Here is a 19,989-nt window from a genome sequence, read left to right on the forward strand (position 1 = left end):
TCCCGGGGCGCCTCTCCGGGGAATAGGCGGCGGGGCGGAGCTGGGCGTGGGGCGGTGCCTGCCTGCGCTCCCTCCCCTGCGGCCGGGACAGTGCGTGGAGTCCGGGCGCGGGGCCGGGGGTGAGCCGGGGTTGCTGGCCGGAGCCGCCCCGGCTGCCAGAGGGACGGATCGTGCCTGGCGGGAGCGCGGACAGGGCGGCCAGCCCGGCCCGGGGCCGGGAGAGCGGGACACCCCGCGCCCGCTGCCAAAGCAGGAGCAGCGCCCTGCTCTCCCGGGAAGGGCCGCTCCCGAGCGCCGGGGCCTCGCCTCCTGGAGGCCGTAACAAACGTGTGTCAAGCAGTGCAACATTTGGCATCCAATCTGGCTTTTAGGGAACCTTTAAAAAACTCCTCACTGTTTTATAAACGCTGTTGGCTACTCTGTAGGAAAGCATTTTGGCTGCAGACACAGATTGGTCTTGAGCCGGCTGAAGCAGGAGTTTTAAACTTGGAGGATGCCAAGTGCCTGTTTACCACCTTTGCAGGCAGCTTCCAGTTCCCAGCTGAAGACTCCCTCAAGCTGGCTCTGTAGGGATCAGTCTGCTGTTTAGCAAAGCATGCGAAGGCTCCACACAGTAAAATCACTTCAAAGTGAACGCATTGATAGGAGGAATAAGAGTGAGATACCCCTTTTACTGGTGCTGTAGAAAGGGACCTGGGGGTGCTGGCCGATAGCAAACTGAACGTGAGTCAGCAGTGCCCTGGCAGCCAGGAGGGCCACCTGTGTCCTGGGGGGCATCAGGCCCAGCATCACCAGCGGGATTGCCCCGCACTGCTCTGCACTGGGGTGGCCTCACCCTGAATATCATGTGCAGTTTTGGGTGCCACAGTATAAGAAAGATTAAACTATTACAGAGTGTCCAAAGGAGGACTTCAAAGATGGTGAAGGGTCTAGAGGAGAAGCCATATGAGGAGTGGCCTCTTCAGCCTGGAGGAGACTGAGGGGAGACCTCATTGCAGTCCACAGTTTCCACATGAGGGGAAGCAGAGGGGCTGACAGTGATCTCTCTTCTCTGGTGACCAGTGGTAGAACCCAAGGGAATGGCCTGAAGCTGTGAAGTTGTGCCAGGGAAGGTTTAAGTTGGATATTAGAAAAAAGGTTTCTCAACCAAAGGATGGTTGAGCCCTAGAATAGGCTCTGCAGGGAAGTGATCAGAGCACTAGCCTGACAAAATTCAAGAAGCGTTTGGACAACGCTCTTGGGCACATGGTGTGACTCTTGGGGATGGCCTTGTGCAGGGCCAGGAGTTGGACTTGGATGATCCCTGTGGATCCCTTCAACTCAGGATATTCTATGACTGGAGCATACAAGCACCATTCTGTAGCCTGGTTATGGGGACAGCAGGTGATATTTTGACGTCAGTCCCTCCTCCTTGACTAGTTACTATGTGGAAGCCAGGTTGCATCTATTATAGACTATTCACTTCCTTACCCAATTACCATTCAATAATTCTATTCCACCTCTAACACTGGGTAGGATTGTTGCAAAATGTGGAATATGTAAAAATTTTCTTAAGAAAGGATGTTCTTTGATGTTTGTTCTTGTCTGCTTTTAAGCCTTATCAACAAGAAGGGATATTCAATCTGTGAAACAGACAACAGCTAACAAGCAAGCTCTAAGTGATGTCCAGGTGTTAGAAAAACAAATTACTTGGTAGAATTGCCTTGTTAGGGTTTAGGGCTTGACATGCTACAGAGATCTCAGACCTAGGGGGAGGTTAACAAAGCTTGGGAAGAAGGATGCACCACTGATAGTGGACACAAAGAATGCAGAATTTACAGGCCACAAAGACATCTGGGAGAACTCCCAAGATAAAGAAGAAACTAATAAACCCAACCCAGCAACTGTGCTGAAATCAGCACTGACTGGGTAAATGATAATTCCAGCAGGGGAAGATTGTGACCACCGGCTCATGGACCACTGACCCCAAAGAGAAAGACTGAGCATGGGACTAATTAGCATGAGAAGCAAGAGAATCATTAACCAATAAAAGAATACCAATTAATAAGAGAACACTGATTCCTTTGTTTGCTAAAGTGTATAAAGAGTAAAAGGTTTTGATAATTGGTGTGCATGATTTGTGCAGTAACACTGAGCAGCCCAGGATTGTGCAACTCTGAAATAAATAATCAGTGTCTCTCTTAAGTGTGTAATTACTGGCTTGTTGTGCACTGGGTAACAAATCTGATTTTGGCAGAGAAGATTGCTCAGCATTTTGGGCAGTAGCTCCTGCTTTCTATATTTTATCGGTCTAGAGACTGAATTAATTAGTTAAGTATTCCATCGTTTTCTTCAAGTGCTGCTGGTTTTTGTTTGTTTGTTTAGGCACACACATTTAATATAAGTACACTCATGCTGAATCAAGATTTTGAACTGTTACTCTAAGAGGAAGAATGTCTTCCTGTATGTCCCAGGACTACTCTGCCAGGCCCATTATGTTTCCTTCCTAGCTTGTAGCAGAACCCTGAATCAAAAACTTACTACAAAAATAAACACCATTGTCACAATTAAAATCTATGCAAAAAAAGATAGCAAAATGCAGATTTATTTCATGGCTTCAATTACAAATGTATTTACTTCCTGCTTAGCTGAAAATAAATTGGGGTGTACCACTGGCAATCTAAATGATTAACACTACATAAAAAAGTTCAGCTCAGAAATCACAAGCTACCAGTTTCAGTACCTGTAGGGATTTTTCCTAACAAAAATACGTATTTTAAAAAGCCCTGAACCACTTGACATGTATCATCACTGACACACACGGAACACCCATGCCACAACACTGCAGCGCAACTTTCTAATACAAAGTAATCAGTCCTCCAGTGCTCCATAGTCCATGCAGCTGTGCACATCCTCTTCCTCGGAGAGCTATATAGTCCTTCTTCTTTAAAGCACAGGGTCCAAGTTGCTGTGTTTATAACATTACCTCTATGTACAACCACTTCACATTATTGTGGAGCCCAGCACAGAGTCTGAAGTGCCCTTTACTAGTGGCACCTGCTGCTCATGGTGTTCCATGACACAAGTTTGGCTCCCTCAGCTTTCCTGTCACAGAAATCCAGCCATGTGATCTCACTTTTGTTTCTAGCAAATTTTAGTCTTTTCGAGTTAAACATGCCCTCATAAACACACATTTGGTAGAGACACACCAAGAGCTGTGGAAGGAAGCACTATTCAGTGAAAGGGCCAAGTCGAGAGGCACATGGGTATCTACATGTAATGACAGATATGTCAATGTACCAATGCTCATGTGAAATATGGGACACAGGCAGGAACCAGCAAATAAACACCAAAAGATATTGAAACAAAAAAACTTCACCATACTGAAACAAACAATGCTATCACCTTTAACATTCTAACAGCTACAGCTTCAAATAGTAACTGGAACTTTAAATATCGCTGTTGCAAATTTACAGTTGCTTTAGAATTGCTTTTTAAAATAGGAATGAAGGACACTATTGAAAATTCAATTCAATAAGAAGTTGTTACTGTTCATTACAGAAACATAAACAAGCTAGCAATGAATCAAACTGGACGTGAATGTTCTTTTTTCATACACAGGGATTTGATGTTCAATGCTTTATCAGTCATGTAAATTTATAAAAGTTAATTTGTTTTCTCCCATTCCCTCATCCAGCTACTCTCTGGCTCTCAAAGCAAGTACCTGCCAGTTTGCTCCAATACCAGTCTTTTAACATTCTTGGTGCCAATAATATATGAGAATGCTAGAGGTGTATGGGACCAGATTACTTCAACTGAAAGCAGCAGTGAGATTTTTCTTCATGTATATGAGCTGATCACCTTAGTCACCCTTTGAAATTAGTGAAGACTAATATCTCCTTCAACTACAACTTCGCACATCCTAAAGAAGTTTTTTCCCCCAGTGACTACACAGAGAAACTAGGATGAAGGGCTCAGATACAGGTATCTGAAGGAAAAAGTTCCCAGTGAATAGGCCAAATATTTTTAACAAACCATTCAAAAGTATTGTAGATTTTTATTTCTTAGTGCCCATAAACACACACACAATCCACATCTCTAAAGTTTAAATACTAAGTATAAAATTAAATTAAATAACAGGGAACTTCATGTACATGGCATTGGTCTAGACACAAGAGAAACATACAATTAGAGAACTCCACTGGAAGTATTTGGTGAAAAGAAACTAACATCCATAGCAGTCATTGTGACTATTTTTCTGACTCCATTCTGTGCATTAAATAATTCTTTATTTCTCTTCTCAGAATTGTATTTAAACAAGTAATCTTTCTCAAAAAAAAAAAAAAGAAAAAAGAAAAAAGGCTTCTTAATTTCCCTAGAGAATCAAACAGGCCAGCTGATAAGGAAACTTTAATCTTCTGTAATTAGCAATGGGAAAAAAAAATCCAGCACACTGGAAAGACCGACAATATTTGTAACTACTGTTATATACAAGCCCACTTTTTCTTCACCTTTTTCTCTTTGAAGTTGAGTGTTCTGCACTATTCCAGGAGTCAGTTATGAGGTATGAAAAACCAATAAAAAGGTTAACATTATAACCATTTTAATAAAAACCACTGCACTGTTTGCACTTTCAAAATATTTCTGAAAATAAAGTAAAAAAATATTTAGTATTCTTAAAAGTCTTAAGGAAATTTTTATTACAAAAGCAGTCATCTTTGTGGCTTCTTTTGAACACAATTCTGCCGCAACATTACACTGAGACATATGGATATGCTTCATATTACCATTATACAAGTAATCACATTGAATTTCTATAGCAGTGAATATTAATTATATAAAACAAATAAACCCTCACAAAAATATATACAGGTACCCAGAAAGCTAATCAAGAAGAAATGATGTTGTCTGTACTAAAAAGTAAACACTATTTTCAAATACTAACAAAACATTCAATTTGTTTGTCTGTTTCTTCTGTCTAAGACTCTTGAGTAAAAAGACTTCCACAGAGGAATTTCTACAACTTTGGTTTATAATGACCTAGAAAGAATTCATACCTCATACATATTGATCTAGTAGATGTCTTTAAAGCTGATATGGAAAGCAACAGGGAAAGCTGTATTTGTGGACTTTATGATGAGAATAATAATTTAAACTCAGGATGTCATATTTCAAATATACAGAAAAGACCTGATTATATTAAACACATTTATCTTCTGCTATAAATTAGCTCATCCAGCCAGATCCCAAAGCTTTAATTCCTCATGACTGAAGAAGCTACGTGTTCTCCCCATCTGATTAATAGTAGGCTACATATGGAAGGCCTTAAGAGCCTGCTGTTTTCACTGAAGGGTATATCTATTTCAGCACCTTTCAGATGCAAAAGTTGGTACTAAGTTATGCTGGTCATTGCATGATGATTAGCCATACTGGTGCAGTGTTTTGCTTACCAGATGCTTGTTAAAGGGTATGCTAATATTATATTCAGAAACAAGTTTCTGAAAATTTTGTCCAGAAACCAGAAAAAATGGAAACAATTGCAACAGCTTTGTACCCTATGTGAACTAATTAGTCCTGCTGAGAAACAGGCTATATTTGCAGGAGAGGAGCACACATCCATGCCTCTGGCCCCCTGACTAAAACCAGTATAGCAACCTTCTACATAATGAAGCCATGTTAGTTTGTTCAAAGCCAAAACTTGTGGATAGCACCGCACTGCCACAGCCTTACTGGCTAGATCTACAGTTAGTCTGCCAAAAATATTACATTAAAGTACCTGCATGACCTCTAGTACCCAAGCTAGCTTTGTCAGAAGATCCTTTGGTAGTTCTGCAGTATTGCAGTGTGCTCTGTAGAGACACCTAGTTCTTGAAACAACTGTCTTTTCCAAGCAAATTTATAATGTAAAAGTAGCCTATGGGAGGTTCAAAACATGGTATAGATGTAGAATGGCTCTATGGTGGTCAGATGAGAAGGTCACACAACATCCTGTCTTGTGGCAGGAATTTCCCTGACACTTTAAGTGGTTCCATGCACAGATGAGTTGTGTGTGGAGAACGTTAAACAGTCTCATATGAATCGATGGACATTTTAGGAAAGCTGCAAATACTGCAGTGATCAGTTCCTTCCAGGGGACATGGCTGGCAAGAATAAAGGAACATGAAAAGACAGGTAAAGTTCCCCAGTTTTCATATCCAATGGCAAACTTCCCATCTTAAACAAACAAACAAACACAAGCATCTCAAAAAACCCCAAACAAACGGGAAAACACAACCACCAGCAAATAAACAGACATGTGACTACTTCCTGAGGCAGGAATGTAAATATTAGTACATGACAAACAACTCTGGACAGCCAGAGTTCAAATGTGTATTAAAGCATAGCCCCTTTTGAGAGGTAACACGGTATTGACATAAACCACCTCTGAGTCATCCCACATCGATGTTCTCAGTTTATGCATTAACAGCTATGCTTATTTATCTGCCCTTTCAGCAAACACATGAGCCATGGGAGACAAAGGTGCGGCCAAGTTCTTCCAGGTAACAGATCAACAGCCAAGGTCAGGTCTTCTGCACAGTTACTCTTCCACAGAAATTATTTCTTTATTCCCCAGCAATATAGGAGCTGAAAGGTATAATGTCCTTAACCAGAAAGCACTGAATTGCCTGAGAACACAGCAATTAGCTCCTACAGACACTATACTGTACTTAGACCACTGACCTGCCACAGGAGCTAAAGCAATTCTGACTTGTCCATGTTGTCTGTGCTACGTGAGGCTGCCTACAAGAACAGAAACTCTACCTGACTCCTCTGTTGCCTCATCTTCTTTTCACTAGCTGCTTGCTAAAATCTCCATCTCCATCTAAGAGTATTTTCTACACTCAAGCATACCTCAGCAGTACACTGGCCGAGAGATATTTATGGTCAAATCCTTGCCCTTATTTACTCCTGTACAAATCTGACACTTCACAGCCTAAAGACAGAAATGAGCATAGGGCTTAACTCAAATTATATGAATAGACTGATGTGCTGGAGAGAATTCATTCTTCCACTGGCTCTGCAGGACTGGCACTGGAAGGCAGTAATAAAACAGAAGTGGACAGATATTTTTCATACTTGAAAAGATCAGGATTTAAACAGGAAATTGCACTTTTAAGTATCACTTTCAGAAATAAAACTGCCTCCTGCTATTCATCCTGCTACTAAAAAGTCAGATGAAGATATCAAATTACAAGTGTATGCTGTGAAATTCCATCTGCATTGCTTTCATTTACCTATAAAAATGTTCTAATGGACTTTAAAAGCAGTTCAAGGAAAAATAAAATGATCCCTCAAGCTGAAATGCTAGGATCTGTAGGAGGGCAATACTGGACATTCAAGTGTGCGGTGCTGGTGGTACTGTTTTTGAGAAATGATGACTGAATCCTGTACATGGTCAGAAGTACCCATGTAACAGTAGTCATAAACAGCATGCACGGGCAACCTGAAAAGGAACATCAGGCACCGCCTTTCTTTTGCAACTGCTCCAGTTTTCTTCTTAAGAGGTTGTAGTTTTCCTTGGTTCCAGGTGCCATAGGATCAAGCTTCAGAGAGACTTCATAGTGCTTCTTTGCTAAGTCAAGGTTTCCCCAGCGATGATAAAGCACAGCTGGAACATCAATGGGGAATTTCATTAGCAATATTGTTGAATAACGTACAGTCTTGCCAATCACTTAGAAAACAACATTGAAGTATTTGTTTCCAGCAAGGGTCTGTCACTTGCTGGTGGCACAGTAGCTGCTTGTTCTGTTGCCAAATGCAGGAGCAAAGCCTGGGAGCAGAACTGGCATGGGAATGATGAAGGAATGAATTACAATGGAGCCATAAATGGCAGCTCTTATCTGGTGAGCTCATTGCGGGTTACAAGCATAGCATAAATGAACCAATTTGCAGACACTGAAGTGCAGCTACCTCTGGGCTGGATTGTGCAGCCCTCTTGATCTGTCATATCATGTGACAGCTTTTCTGGTTTTAGTGCCCTGTTCTTCTGGCTGGCAGTTCTTCTAGAAAGTAAAATAGAAATCTGCCCAGCAGGAAGAAGGCTCAAAAGATTGCTTTTTCTTTTTAAACACAATGAATATGAAGCAGATAAACAATACAGCTGATAAGAGTTAGAAAGGCTCTTACCCAAATTACCGTGATAACTGGCAGCATTTGGATTGGCTTTAATTGCCTTGAGGAACAAAGCTTCAGATTCCTGAATAATTTAAAATAACAAGTCATCAGGAAAGTCCATTCTCATATATATATAAAACAATGCCAAATTTACCCAGCATTGTAATTAAAAACCCTCTGAAATGATGCCATATCTATATGATACCACCATATAAATATCCTGAGCCTGCCCAATCCTGTAGCTCAAGTGGCTACAGCCCCCTGGAAACAGTAATAATGCTACAAGTAAGTGTCATGCTTTCAAAGGCTGCTGTAATTTTAGCAGAAAGTTATTAAGCACTAGTGAAGTGTTTAATAACTCTTTACCTAAGTAAACTCTTACCTACTTTACCTAAATAACTCTTTACCTTTTGCTCTTTACCTAAAGTACCTTTTTTTTTAATAGTTATAGTATTTTCAAACATTATCTGCTGAAGTTTTCTCTACTTATGCAATCAAATTAAGGATAATGGAATTCAGTATCTAAGCAAACTGCTTTTAGACACCTTTCCTTTTACAATAGTTTTAGCATTAAAAACAGGGGCATTGCAGTAAATCCCTTTCAAACATGTTTCAGTGTGGTTCCCAATGAAGAGTACCTGTGTACCTTTTATTTAAAAAATCATGCCAAATCATATCATGCCATACAACATCCTTCACATTTTCCTCACCAGTTATCTTCTCTGTATTACCACTTGCAGTGTGTACTCTTAAGACTCTTGGTATCGGAGTACTTAGAAAACATCAGCTCCCTCACCAAATATTCAGAGAATAATTTACTGCTAAATTTATTCTCTAGTTAAAACAATTCTATTTTTCTGAACTAGCTGCTAATATAGATACTTTTTTCCCAGAGCATATTTCCTGCAGAAGTTTAAAAAGTCACAGGCCCCCAGCCCAAATGAAGCGTATTTACTCACTGACATGCAAGTTTAGATACTTGAGAGCACATTTTACATAGATTTCTATGCTGTGCTTTAGGGAAAGTTGTTCATTCAGTTTCAATGCAAATGACTTGAAGATAAAATTACCTCAATGTGGTAGGCTTCCGTCTGAATGCACATACTTGCTGTCTGAGGTATGTGAGAATAGTAACATGAAGAAAAGTCCTTTCCTTTGTGCTAAGCTTTTGCTGCTTAAAATATAACACAGGCTCTACTGAAAAAGAAAACCTGTCAGCCAGATTTTTGGTTCCACCATCTTCTTATGTCAAGCATGAAATAACTCTCTGTAAGGGCCCCTTCAGGGGAAAAGAAATTTCTGATGTCAAGATTGAGTCACTCAGCTCTGAGTGACTTAAGAGCCTCCCCATATGTCCAAATTCAAGCCCAAACTAAAAGCATTGCTGAGCACAGCTGAGGCTGCCATTCTCAAGGCAGGAGAGACTCATGCGGAAAGTGCCTTCATCTCCACAGGTCAAGGAAATCACAAACCCCAGGGTTCTCAGAGCTTCTCCAGTGGAGGGCCACAAAGGTGAGGGGACTGAAGCATCTCTGTTATGAGAAAAGGCAGAAGAAGCTGGGCCTGTTAAGCCTCCAGAAGAGATGACTGAGGGGACCTCATCGATGTCTAAGTATCTGAAGGGAGTGTGCCAAAAGGATGGATCCAGGCACTTCTCATTCATGCCATGCAACAGCACAATGGGAAAGGAGCAGAAACTGATGCACAGGAAGTTCCACTTGAACATGAAGAAGAACTTCTTTACTGTACAGGTGACAGATCACTGGAACAGATTGACCAGAGGGGTTGTGGAGTGCCCTTCCCTGGAGATACTCAAAACCTGCTTGGATGGGATCCTATGCAACCTGCTCTAGGTGAACCTGTCCTAGCAAGGGGTTGGATGAGACAATCTCCAGAGGTCCCTTCCAACCCTAAGCAATCTGTGATTATAGTTTTGTTTCATTGACACTGAACCGTGCCATAAATTAAGTCCCTCCTGATGGGAGAGAATTTGCTGAAAATCTTTGAGAGGAGTTTCACAGATAAACCGAGACTTTTCCTTTAGTTTCAATGCTTCCAGATAGTTGCTTATTAAGTCTTATCAGAGAAACAGAGCCACTAGCGTGACCCAGGTACAGCACAGAAGACAGAAAAGCAGGAGTGAGCTCTAGTTATCAAGATTTACACAGCTTCTAAAGATATTTTAACCAATAGTTACTAAAAACATACATTATTTTCACTTTCCTACCAATTATTCAGTAACACGACTAGGAACTGCGGAATTTTCTATCCAATCAATCCAAACAACTTTTACTGCAGAATATGGAGTAGTAGAAGGAGGAGAAGAAGGTTTGGAGAACAACAATCCTCCATTTTGATATTTTTTACTCTTATCTATGTACTACAAAGAGAAGCCCAAAACTTCTAAATTTTTCACCCTGTGACAATCTTACATAGTAGTCTATCACCTAATTCACACCACTGTATTTTCTAGTTCTTGTCTGACTGTTGGTAATTTTTTCCAAGGTTTGAAGCTAAAACAGTGTTGTTCCGGGGGGTAAGAACCCATAAAAACAGGCAGAGAAATATTCTTGGCACTCTGGTTCCTACATTTCAGGACAAGGAATACTTGGATAGGAGTTAACAAGGGAACAAGATGCCGGCAAATTTAAGAGTATATGACTCCATAGTGCAAATTCTAGCATTGCTTTTCTATGGCATGAGCAGTTGCTCCAGCATTCTCATACCCAGACTATTAAAGTTCCTGGATGCATTGGTCTCTTTGAAACCCATACTATTTAGTGACTTCATTCATGTTTTGGATGATGGGACTGAATGTGGTTCCAAAACTTTACATATAGCACCTAAGAGGAGGGTGTGAGAAATACACTGGAGGGGAGAACAGCTACTTGGAGGGACCTGGGCAGGGCAGAGAAACAGACTAGCAGGAATCACAGAATGGTTGAGACTGGACTGGACCTCTGACCATGTGATTTCCTCTGTTAGCACTTTGAGACCACACCTGAAGTATGTGTTCAGGCTGGGGGTCTCCATTACAAGAAAGACACAGACATACTCCAGTGAGTCTTGCAGAGAGCCACAAAGGTGCTAAAGGCTGGAGCACAGGACATGCAAGGAACAGCTGAGAGAAACAGATCTTTTCAGGCTTCAGGAGAGAAGATGAAGGTGCTGCCTACAACTGCTTGATGAGATAATACACGGAAGATGGAAACAGAATCTTCTCACATGTAAGACGAGATGAGACATAATGGATGCAAGATGGCCTACAAGAAATACCAATAAAGGAAACATCAATTTTTTTTTTTATCATAAAGTTGGTCAAGCATTGAAACATGCTGTCCAGAGAGGTTTTAGAATCTCTATCCACAGAGATACTTAGGATTCAACTGGAACTGGCCCTGGTTTGGGTTAGGGGTTGGATTAGAGACTCAAAAATATGGCAGAGGTTCAAGATAACCTCCTCTTTTCATACGACTCTGCAGTCCTAAAAATCAACAGTGGATTGGCACTTGAAACCATGTAGTAATTTTAAGTCCCACAAAGCTGTATTTTTTCCCCACTCCAAATTTTAGTATTTTGGCCTAATAAGTAAATCTCTTTTTTCCTCACTGGGCAGGTTAACACCAATCAAAATGAAAGATATGCTGACCATTTAATTCAGTCTTATGCCTAAAAGTTGCCACTTACACAGAGCAGAAGCACCTAATGTACAGAATTGCATCCTTTCACTGTTGAAGCACAGTGGGACAACATGTGCAATGTGCTTCCAGATAATTTAATGAAACAGATATTCAAGAGCTGGCTGTCATTACCATACATCTTCAACTCCATGCTCAGAATATTTTTATCACCACTACTTTGCTCAGCAGCTAGTAGAAGCATACTGGTTGATTAAAGGCTATTTAAGGTGCATCATATTCATATTACTGTGGATATATGGAGTAAATATACATACCAGTACATCAATGATATTTCAGATTGCTGCATCTTGCCAAATCTTTAAGTGTTGCCAAGAAACTTGCAGCTTGCATATAGCAAAGGCTTGGGGTAAGCACACTGCATTCCATCTGCTGCCAAGGCCACAAAATTGTAGTCTGGCTTTATTTCAAATACAAAAAATGCTGAATGGTTTCAATTTATTGCACTTTTTACAGAAAAAGTATAGACGTATACATAACAAAAATATAGCACACATCTTTTTCAAAGAACTAAAGATAGCTTGGTTCTTCATCCATTGAGATAAGAACAAGCAATTAAAGGAGAATCTAACTTGGTATAACAGACGTTAATTAAAAAACCCAAACAAAACCACAGAAACAGCTCATTCTTTATGTGCTTTTCCTTCTGGAACAATAAATCATTTATCAGTCAATGCAAAAAAAAAAAAAGGGCTATTTTTTATTTTTTGTGACGTAGGAAACCTATCTTCTGCTGAAAATCAAAGTGCATTTGAAACTGAAGGACAATGTTGTGTGCTTATTGGAAGGAAATCTCTCACAACATCATAAAACTTTTTTGACTCAATGTCTTTTAAAATAAGAGATAACAAAAATCCCCAGAACAAATCTTCCTTTGTGGCAACAAAGCCAATGTAGTAGCAACTTTTATACAGACACATAATAAGTAACCTAATAAATTAAATGCCTGAGGTTATACAACACATCAGACACAGCCAGGCAGCACTCCGAAAATTACCTCCCATCACCTTGACAGTCTCCATCCCCCGTTCCTCCCCTCCAATTCGATTCAATAAAAATCCTTGAAGAGCCATCCACTCCTCTGTTTTTACATGGTGAGGGGGTGGACAAGAAACCTGAAATTTTCATGCCTTTTTTTCGTCAGTAAGCATTCTCCCATTACAAACAAATCTGTATCTCTTATTTCCAGGCAATGGAAAATACAGCTGCTGAGATCATAACCTTTGGTTATGAGCCCACTTTCCAATTCCCCTAATTTGCTCTCCCTGTTATAACCCAGCAGTTTTAAGTGACTAGTTAAGCTCTGCACAAACCTACTACTCCATTTTGAACTACTAAAACACTCACTGGCGCTCTGCTTTTTTTCCTGGGCTCCACTATTCCTTTTGCTTTTTTCAGAATGTGGACTTAAAAGCTGCACTTTCCCCTACTCTTATTTCTACTTTGTCTCCAACATGTTCTCCTGCAGCATAACAACTTTCAGGGCTGGCAATCAAAACCACTATCTTCTTTTTTATTTTTTAAATCCACTAAGACAGACTTGACTCTCCTACACCTGGAAAAGTTTTCTAGCTTGTTTTCAACTTATTTTTTCTACTTTATTTCATTATAAATGCTCTTTATTCTGTCATGCTACATATTCTTCCCAATGATTGACTATAAAATCCTCTATTCTTCCACAGTCATGACTCACCAAAATAATTCTAGCAATTACCTCCTCCATAATCTCATACCTTATGCATTCTGGATGTTAATTTGTATCCTTCTGGAACTTTGTTAAACTAACCTAAAATATATATTTTATAACAGTCTCAGGTAGAGAGAGAAAAGAATTAGAGCATACAGGAAAAAAACCCAGCCAGTTTAGAAAAACAGCAGCAGGGTGTTAAACAGCATCACTAATGCAAACAAAAGCAAGTGCTGGGTTGTCACAGGCCCTGGCTTCACATGTGGACAGGTCAGGACTCCACAGGTGAACAATACTGTAGAAATTTAAGTGGTCACAGTAACTGCTGGACAAATGTATCTATTTTGAGAATCATGGAATCATTAAAGTTGGAAAAGACCTTTAAGATCATGAGGTCCAATTGTCAACCCAGCACCACCACCATGTTCACCATTAAACCATGTCCTCAAGTGCCATATCCACACATTTCTGGAACACTTCCAGGGATGGCGACTCCACCACTTCCCTGGGCAATCTGGTCCAATGTTTTACAACCCCTTTTATAAAAAAAATTTCCTACTATCCAATCTAAACCTTCCCTGGTGCAACTTAGGCCATTTCCTCTTGTCAAGTTTCATATAATAAAATCTTCTTACTTTGTTTATAAATGAGGATGTTCCTTCAGTGCTGCTAACATTATCACTACCAAAAAGACATCAAACCCCTTAAAAGCCAAGCTTCGGTAAATGATGTTTTTCTGAGGAACACCAGAATTTGATTATTAATTTTTCCTTATCATATACATAAATCACTGACTATAGAGTCAGTTTAAACAACTAACTATATTAAATGTATATGATTTATTCTCTGTCAGCTCACACAATTCCCTTTGGAAAACAAGTCAATCTCCTCAGTTTCATTACATTTGCTACGTGCAAATAAAGGTAGCTAATGCTGAGGTACCACTCATAGGCTGGTCCACTGCATCCAAGAGAAAGTTCAATACATTGCTCAATGTATGGACTTTCTCTCACAGTATTCTGAGATCACCCAGGTATCCCATCCTCAATCTGGGATTAACAAACTTGTATTATTGTATTTTAGATAGCATCTGAGGCAAAAAGGCTAGAATTCTTATCTGTCTATATTCACAGAACACATAGCAAAAGCACAAGGACTAGCCTGTCCCATCCAATTTGGGTTCCTGAAACAAGGTCTCTAATTCAATGCAGGCTCTCTCCCTCGGCAGTGAAGCAACACAAGACCCTAACTGCCCTCTAGTGTGCTTAAGAGCCTATTTCTCTCCACTGACCACTGACATAGTGTAGGGCAGTGACATTTGTAACCCAGGCATCTAAAATAAGGAGAGATAAGCTCAAGCCAGAATCACACACCAACACTGTGACAAAAAGGGGCACTGAAACCTGATTATCTAAGTCATAATCCAGAATGATGTCCTCAAACGGTTTCTACAAAAGATTTAGATGGAGTTTAATTGAGGGAAAAATCCCAACTAAACCAGCCCAAACCCCTACAGTCAAAAAGATCTAGGTACCTACCTTATATTTTTGTGATTTCCCCAGTACATTAGCCAAGGAAAACATAAGGGAATGATCATTAGGTATTAATTCCAGGGCTTCTCTTCCAACTGCTTCTGCTTGAGCTAGATTGCCTGGGAGCCCAGGCAGAAGAAAAAAGAGAAGGCATGTTTCAACACAGCCCTATTAGTTACTTTTCATGATGCAAGCACACATATTTTACAAATAGCTGATTGCATAGTTTTTTGAAGAAAACCAGGTATCACACACACACACAAATGTAAAATCCTGCAGACTCAGGGAATAGAAGCTCTTCATTTTGTTTTCAACATGTAACACCTTCAGAAGAACAACAAAGCACAGATGAAAATGTTCTGGAATTTAATCTATAATACAAACATGCTTGCACATTGATGGCATTTCAAGTAAGTATCAGAAATTCAATGTATCGGCTGGATTTCAAGTGATGCTTTAAAATCACTGAGTCAGAAGGCATTCTTACATCATTAGAGAGTGTCTGTCTGGGTAGCCAAACAAGAAGTAGAGATCCTTTCAGATAAAAACAGATAAAGCTTTAAGTTTTTCTAGACACTGAATTATTAATTGAAACATTAAAATAGACTTTTACCTGTGTTATCAAGCAGTATTATCATATTGTTCCAAGCCAAACTGTGCTCTGGTTTTAGGACTGTAGCATTCCTCCATGCATTCAATGCATCTATATGGCGATTCAAATCTGCATACTAAAAAGAAAAATCCAGTAATTTTGTTATTACTTGCTTTATTTTCCTCTCATGCACTAAAGACACTAAAGAGTTGTTAATGTCTTGCTCCTTTCTAGTATGATTTCTTTTTATAGACAAAAATAAGAAATGTAAAGGGAATACTCTTGTACTATGGAAGATGAGAGTGCTATATACTGATTTTCCTTTTCTCTGGGAGCGAGGCTTGTCTTCCAATATGCATGTACCAATAGAATAAGGAGAATAGAGAGCACACAACTTAGAAATCTGCACAAGAGAATTAGTAAATATTTAATGTACATATTTCCAAGAATCTAATTCTAATTTTTCAGCATAGTTCTACTAGCTAACGATATACTAATGAATGCAAAACAGTCTAATATTGGGAAATGATTAATAGTATCTTTTGGGAAAAAAAATTAAAATCTGTATTTTTGTTTATACTTCTTTATATGATAAAGTAGGATTACCAAAGGTTGTATGGAAGGAAGTATACCAGGAAAGCTATAGGAAAAGCTACTAAAGTATGAAATCAGCCTCAATCACAATACAAGGAAACTGGGATAACTATCAGCTTTTAACAGTACAGCAGAATTATATAAATCTATCTATATATACACAGATAGAGAGACACAGATTCCAGTCATAGCTATCATTTAAGCACTTACCAACCGCCCTAAATTGTAGTAACAATCTGGGTATTTTTTTCTGTGTTTAATTGCTGTCCAGTAGCTTTGCTCTGCCTCTTCAAACCTTCTTAAACTGTTCTGTACTATTCCTAGATTCATCCACGCAGCAGCAAAATCAGGTCTGGGCAAATTGGGAAAAAACACCAAGAGAGAGGACAATTAAGCACTTGAAACACAAGATCCTATTGTATCATTTTGGCTCAGTTGGTGCAAAAAACTGCTTAGCATTGGTCTAAACATACTGTATTTGTACAGCTAAGGACAGCAACTCCTCTGCTTCATGGAGCTCATTTCTTTCTTTCAGAATATTTCCAAGGTTGTTCATGGCATGTACATATTTTGGATTCAACCTAAAATTTAAAATTTAAGAGATTATTATTATGTATGGACATGTACTAATATATGCAAATTGCTAGCTCTGCAATGCTGCAGAACATGAAAATGAATACCTAAGCATTTTCTTCATGTTAAACATGAAAGCAGTTTTAGGACAGATCATGAAAGCAGTAAAATTTCTAATACCTTACAGCTTCTCTGTAGTATTTGATTGCAGCACTTTGATTTCCTTTGTCAGCCAGGTTTTTGCCAACATTGTAGTGCACCTGAAAACACAGATGGATATTCCACCAGATGCCACACAGTCAGATATTTTGTGGAACCAAGTAGCTAAAAATTCTTTCTCCAAAAAGAAACAGTCAGCACTTGTGTCATTCACGGCTGGCTTTTGGTGTAGGTTGATACTTAAAACTGGGCAGTTCATACAATGAAGATAGTAAGAAAAATATCTGAGGAATATATTAATAGATCAGTTTACCTGTTCCAGCTATTTAAGAGAGATTATTCACTTCCTAGTTTTATAAATGAGATACCACACCTTTCACAAGACACTTTGTATGGAGACCTCCTGCTCTTAATTTCGTTTATTTGCCAGGTAAGAGAAAGTTTGACTCAAACCAAATCTATCATAGCACAAGAAACACTACAGCAATGTATCAATTAAACTTTGTTTTCATTATAGCATAAACTAGAAGAAACTCAACATTCACAGAAAAACCAAACAAAAGGTAACAGACAGACACAATTATTGTCTTAGGATAAAAATGAATCAAAGAGCATTTCTGAAATAACAGCAACATGTTGAAGACTTTGCCTGCTAAAAACTGAAGAATGAAGGAAGGATCTAGAGCTTTCAGACTACAGGGAAGAAGGTGCATCATCCTGATTTATGGCAGGAGTAAATAGGAATAAATATATTTCAGGACAAATCTGAGTTGGAAAACATCTCAAATCCTACTTTAAGACAAATCTCAGACTATGTTACCTGGTTGAAAAGTACTGTGAATATTGACTCTTGAAAAGAGATTTCTCAGTACCTGGATCAGGACTCATTATTTAGATTACCTTACTATTTGAAATCAATTTGTATATACTTCATCTAAAACAAACACATACAGTAATTTCTTCCAAACTTTGAAAATCCAATTTAAAAACACAGTAATAACTTCAGACTGAAGTCCAAAAAGATAGGTCTGTAATGCTCTTAGATAAATCCAACTCACCCTCTGCATTCAAAAAAGGATTTTCTCTGACATGTCCATTAACTGAAAAATGCTAATTGCAGTTGTCACAGTATTGATCCAACACACACAATTGTTGGAGCCTGGTTGTTAGGGTATTTAATTGTTGAATTTCATCTCTATATGATTGTAACTACATAGTAACATACCATCAACAAATAAAGTTAAGGACATTTTCCACGCTTTCTTGAATGGGCAAAAAAGTGTTTTCACTGGTTTTAAGGAGAGCAGAGATACTATAAAGCTTAGTAAGCATGCACAGAGGCAGCCCCTCACACTATAGGATATAAAATAGCACACAAATTCAGCATCCCATAAAAGCAGTTCTAGCACAGCTTCCATGAAGAAAAGAATCCTGGCACTGTGTTGTACATTTATAAAAATATGACAAGGCCCAGGGAAAAGAAGCAACAGAATGGTACATTTATATCAAGAAATAACCAAAGATCAATTGACTGTGTCAAAAAATACAAAAAGATGGTGCAGCATTTTCCCAGGAACCAATAAAATAAAATGAAGTACCCTGAAAGATGTTTCTTAGGACTGAATTCTATTTATATATCTCTTCCAGAAATTTTTCAGAACACTAACATTCTTACCAAACTGGATTGCTCTGATTATATATGCTGAAGATCACATATTCAAATTTCACCCAGATAAAAGATAAATTGTGGCAACACAGAAGAAATACTTAAAGATGTCACCGAATACTGTATGTTAGCCCTTGAAGTACCTGACTTTACACTTCAGTATCAGCAAACAAAATTATATTTAACTTGATTCAATTTCATTCTTTAAGAAGTTTTACAAAATGAAATTTGACTAAAGACTGGGACAGAGCAGATGAGAAAAATCTTGGTGTACACCAACCACTCAGTCTTTCACATGCCAGCTATCCTGTGTTAGGAAACAGCACTTCACTTTCTATCTTTCACAGGTTTATTTTTTTAACATGTAGTATCTTCACATCAATTTTTTTTCCCCAAAAGTAGCATCAGAAAGAGTATTTTTCTCACATAAACAGAATTGTGCAGTCTGAAGAAAACGGAGAGATATCAATTCTCTCAAGTCAAAACATCAAATGAGGTATTAAGCGCACTTTTGTGAACTGAACTAAAGAGATGTACTATAATCTATTGAAGCTGATAGCACAACAATTTAAATAAACTACTAGCATTTTCAGTGGTGTATTTTTGTCCTCAGCTCTAGCTTCTGTGTGAAAGGAAATGATGTTTCTATACAATACTCCCAAAAATGAAGGGCTCCTTGGTGTATGTAAGTTTTCTAATTTCCCTTCAAGTGAAATTGTAGCTTTAGTTCTTCTTAATATGGTGGTGACAAGGAAGGGAAGAAGGAAAAAAACCTAAACCAAACATACCAAAATAAGTGTCCAGCCTACTGTAAATATCCAATGACAAAACCAGTTCTGCAATGGGTTGTAAGATGCAGTAACTCCCTGCTCTTAAGAACAGAACCAGCAAATGGTTTCCAGGCACATATGGTCATCTGAGAGGTGCAGGTTACTTCTGCCATCCAGCCATGTCTCTCACTTTACTGGCCACGGCAGAGAGATGCCAAGGTCAGCCTTTAGCTCACTTAAAGCAGGCCTGCAGTAACCACCTGCTGTCTGCTGAGCACAGGGTGTGACTCTCCTGCACAACACGGGGACACAAGTGCTTTCTATGTACCAATTGGTGGGAAGGATCTGGTCTTTAATAATGAGGGGCCGGTGAGTTGTTTTAAATTTCATCTCTAGAGGTGTGGTTCTTCTGCTTTTGGCAGATATTGTGCATGCCAGCCTGGGAGGAAAGATCTTCCTTTTCTGGTTAAACATTTAAGAGCAGAGAGAGCCCTTCCTTATTAAATGATTAAATATTAACTGGAAATGACGTATTACATTATACCCAGATGATCCTTTATCAATCTTGAACAGGTAATTACTTTA

General features: G+C 39.1%; 1 protein-coding gene across 1 annotated transcript in view; it reads right to left on the bottom strand.

Moving 5' to 3' along the window:
* Positions 1 to 4,271: 4,271 nt before the first annotated feature.
* TMTC4 (transmembrane O-mannosyltransferase targeting cadherins 4) overlaps positions 4,272 to 19,989 on the bottom strand; it is a 54,862-nt gene continuing 39,144 nt past the window's right edge. The window contains exons 12-18 of the mRNA XM_082277996.1: positions 16,990 to 17,069; positions 16,710 to 16,817; positions 16,447 to 16,588; positions 15,664 to 15,778; positions 15,057 to 15,169; positions 8,146 to 8,215; positions 4,272 to 7,627 (exon numbers count right to left, since the gene is read on the bottom strand). Of these exons, the coding sequence (XP_082134122.1) occupies positions 7,476 to 7,627; positions 8,146 to 8,215; positions 15,057 to 15,169; positions 15,664 to 15,778; positions 16,447 to 16,588; positions 16,710 to 16,817; positions 16,990 to 17,069 (780 nt within the window). The 3' untranslated portion in view covers positions 4,272 to 7,475. The remainder of the gene's footprint in view (positions 7,628 to 8,145; positions 8,216 to 15,056; positions 15,170 to 15,663; positions 15,779 to 16,446; positions 16,589 to 16,709; positions 16,818 to 16,989; positions 17,070 to 19,989) is intronic.

The sequence above is a fragment of the Coloeus monedula genome (assembly GCF_965178545.1).
Source record: "Coloeus monedula genome assembly, chromosome: 3".
Lineage (NCBI taxonomy): Eukaryota > Metazoa > Chordata > Aves > Passeriformes > Corvidae > Coloeus > Coloeus monedula.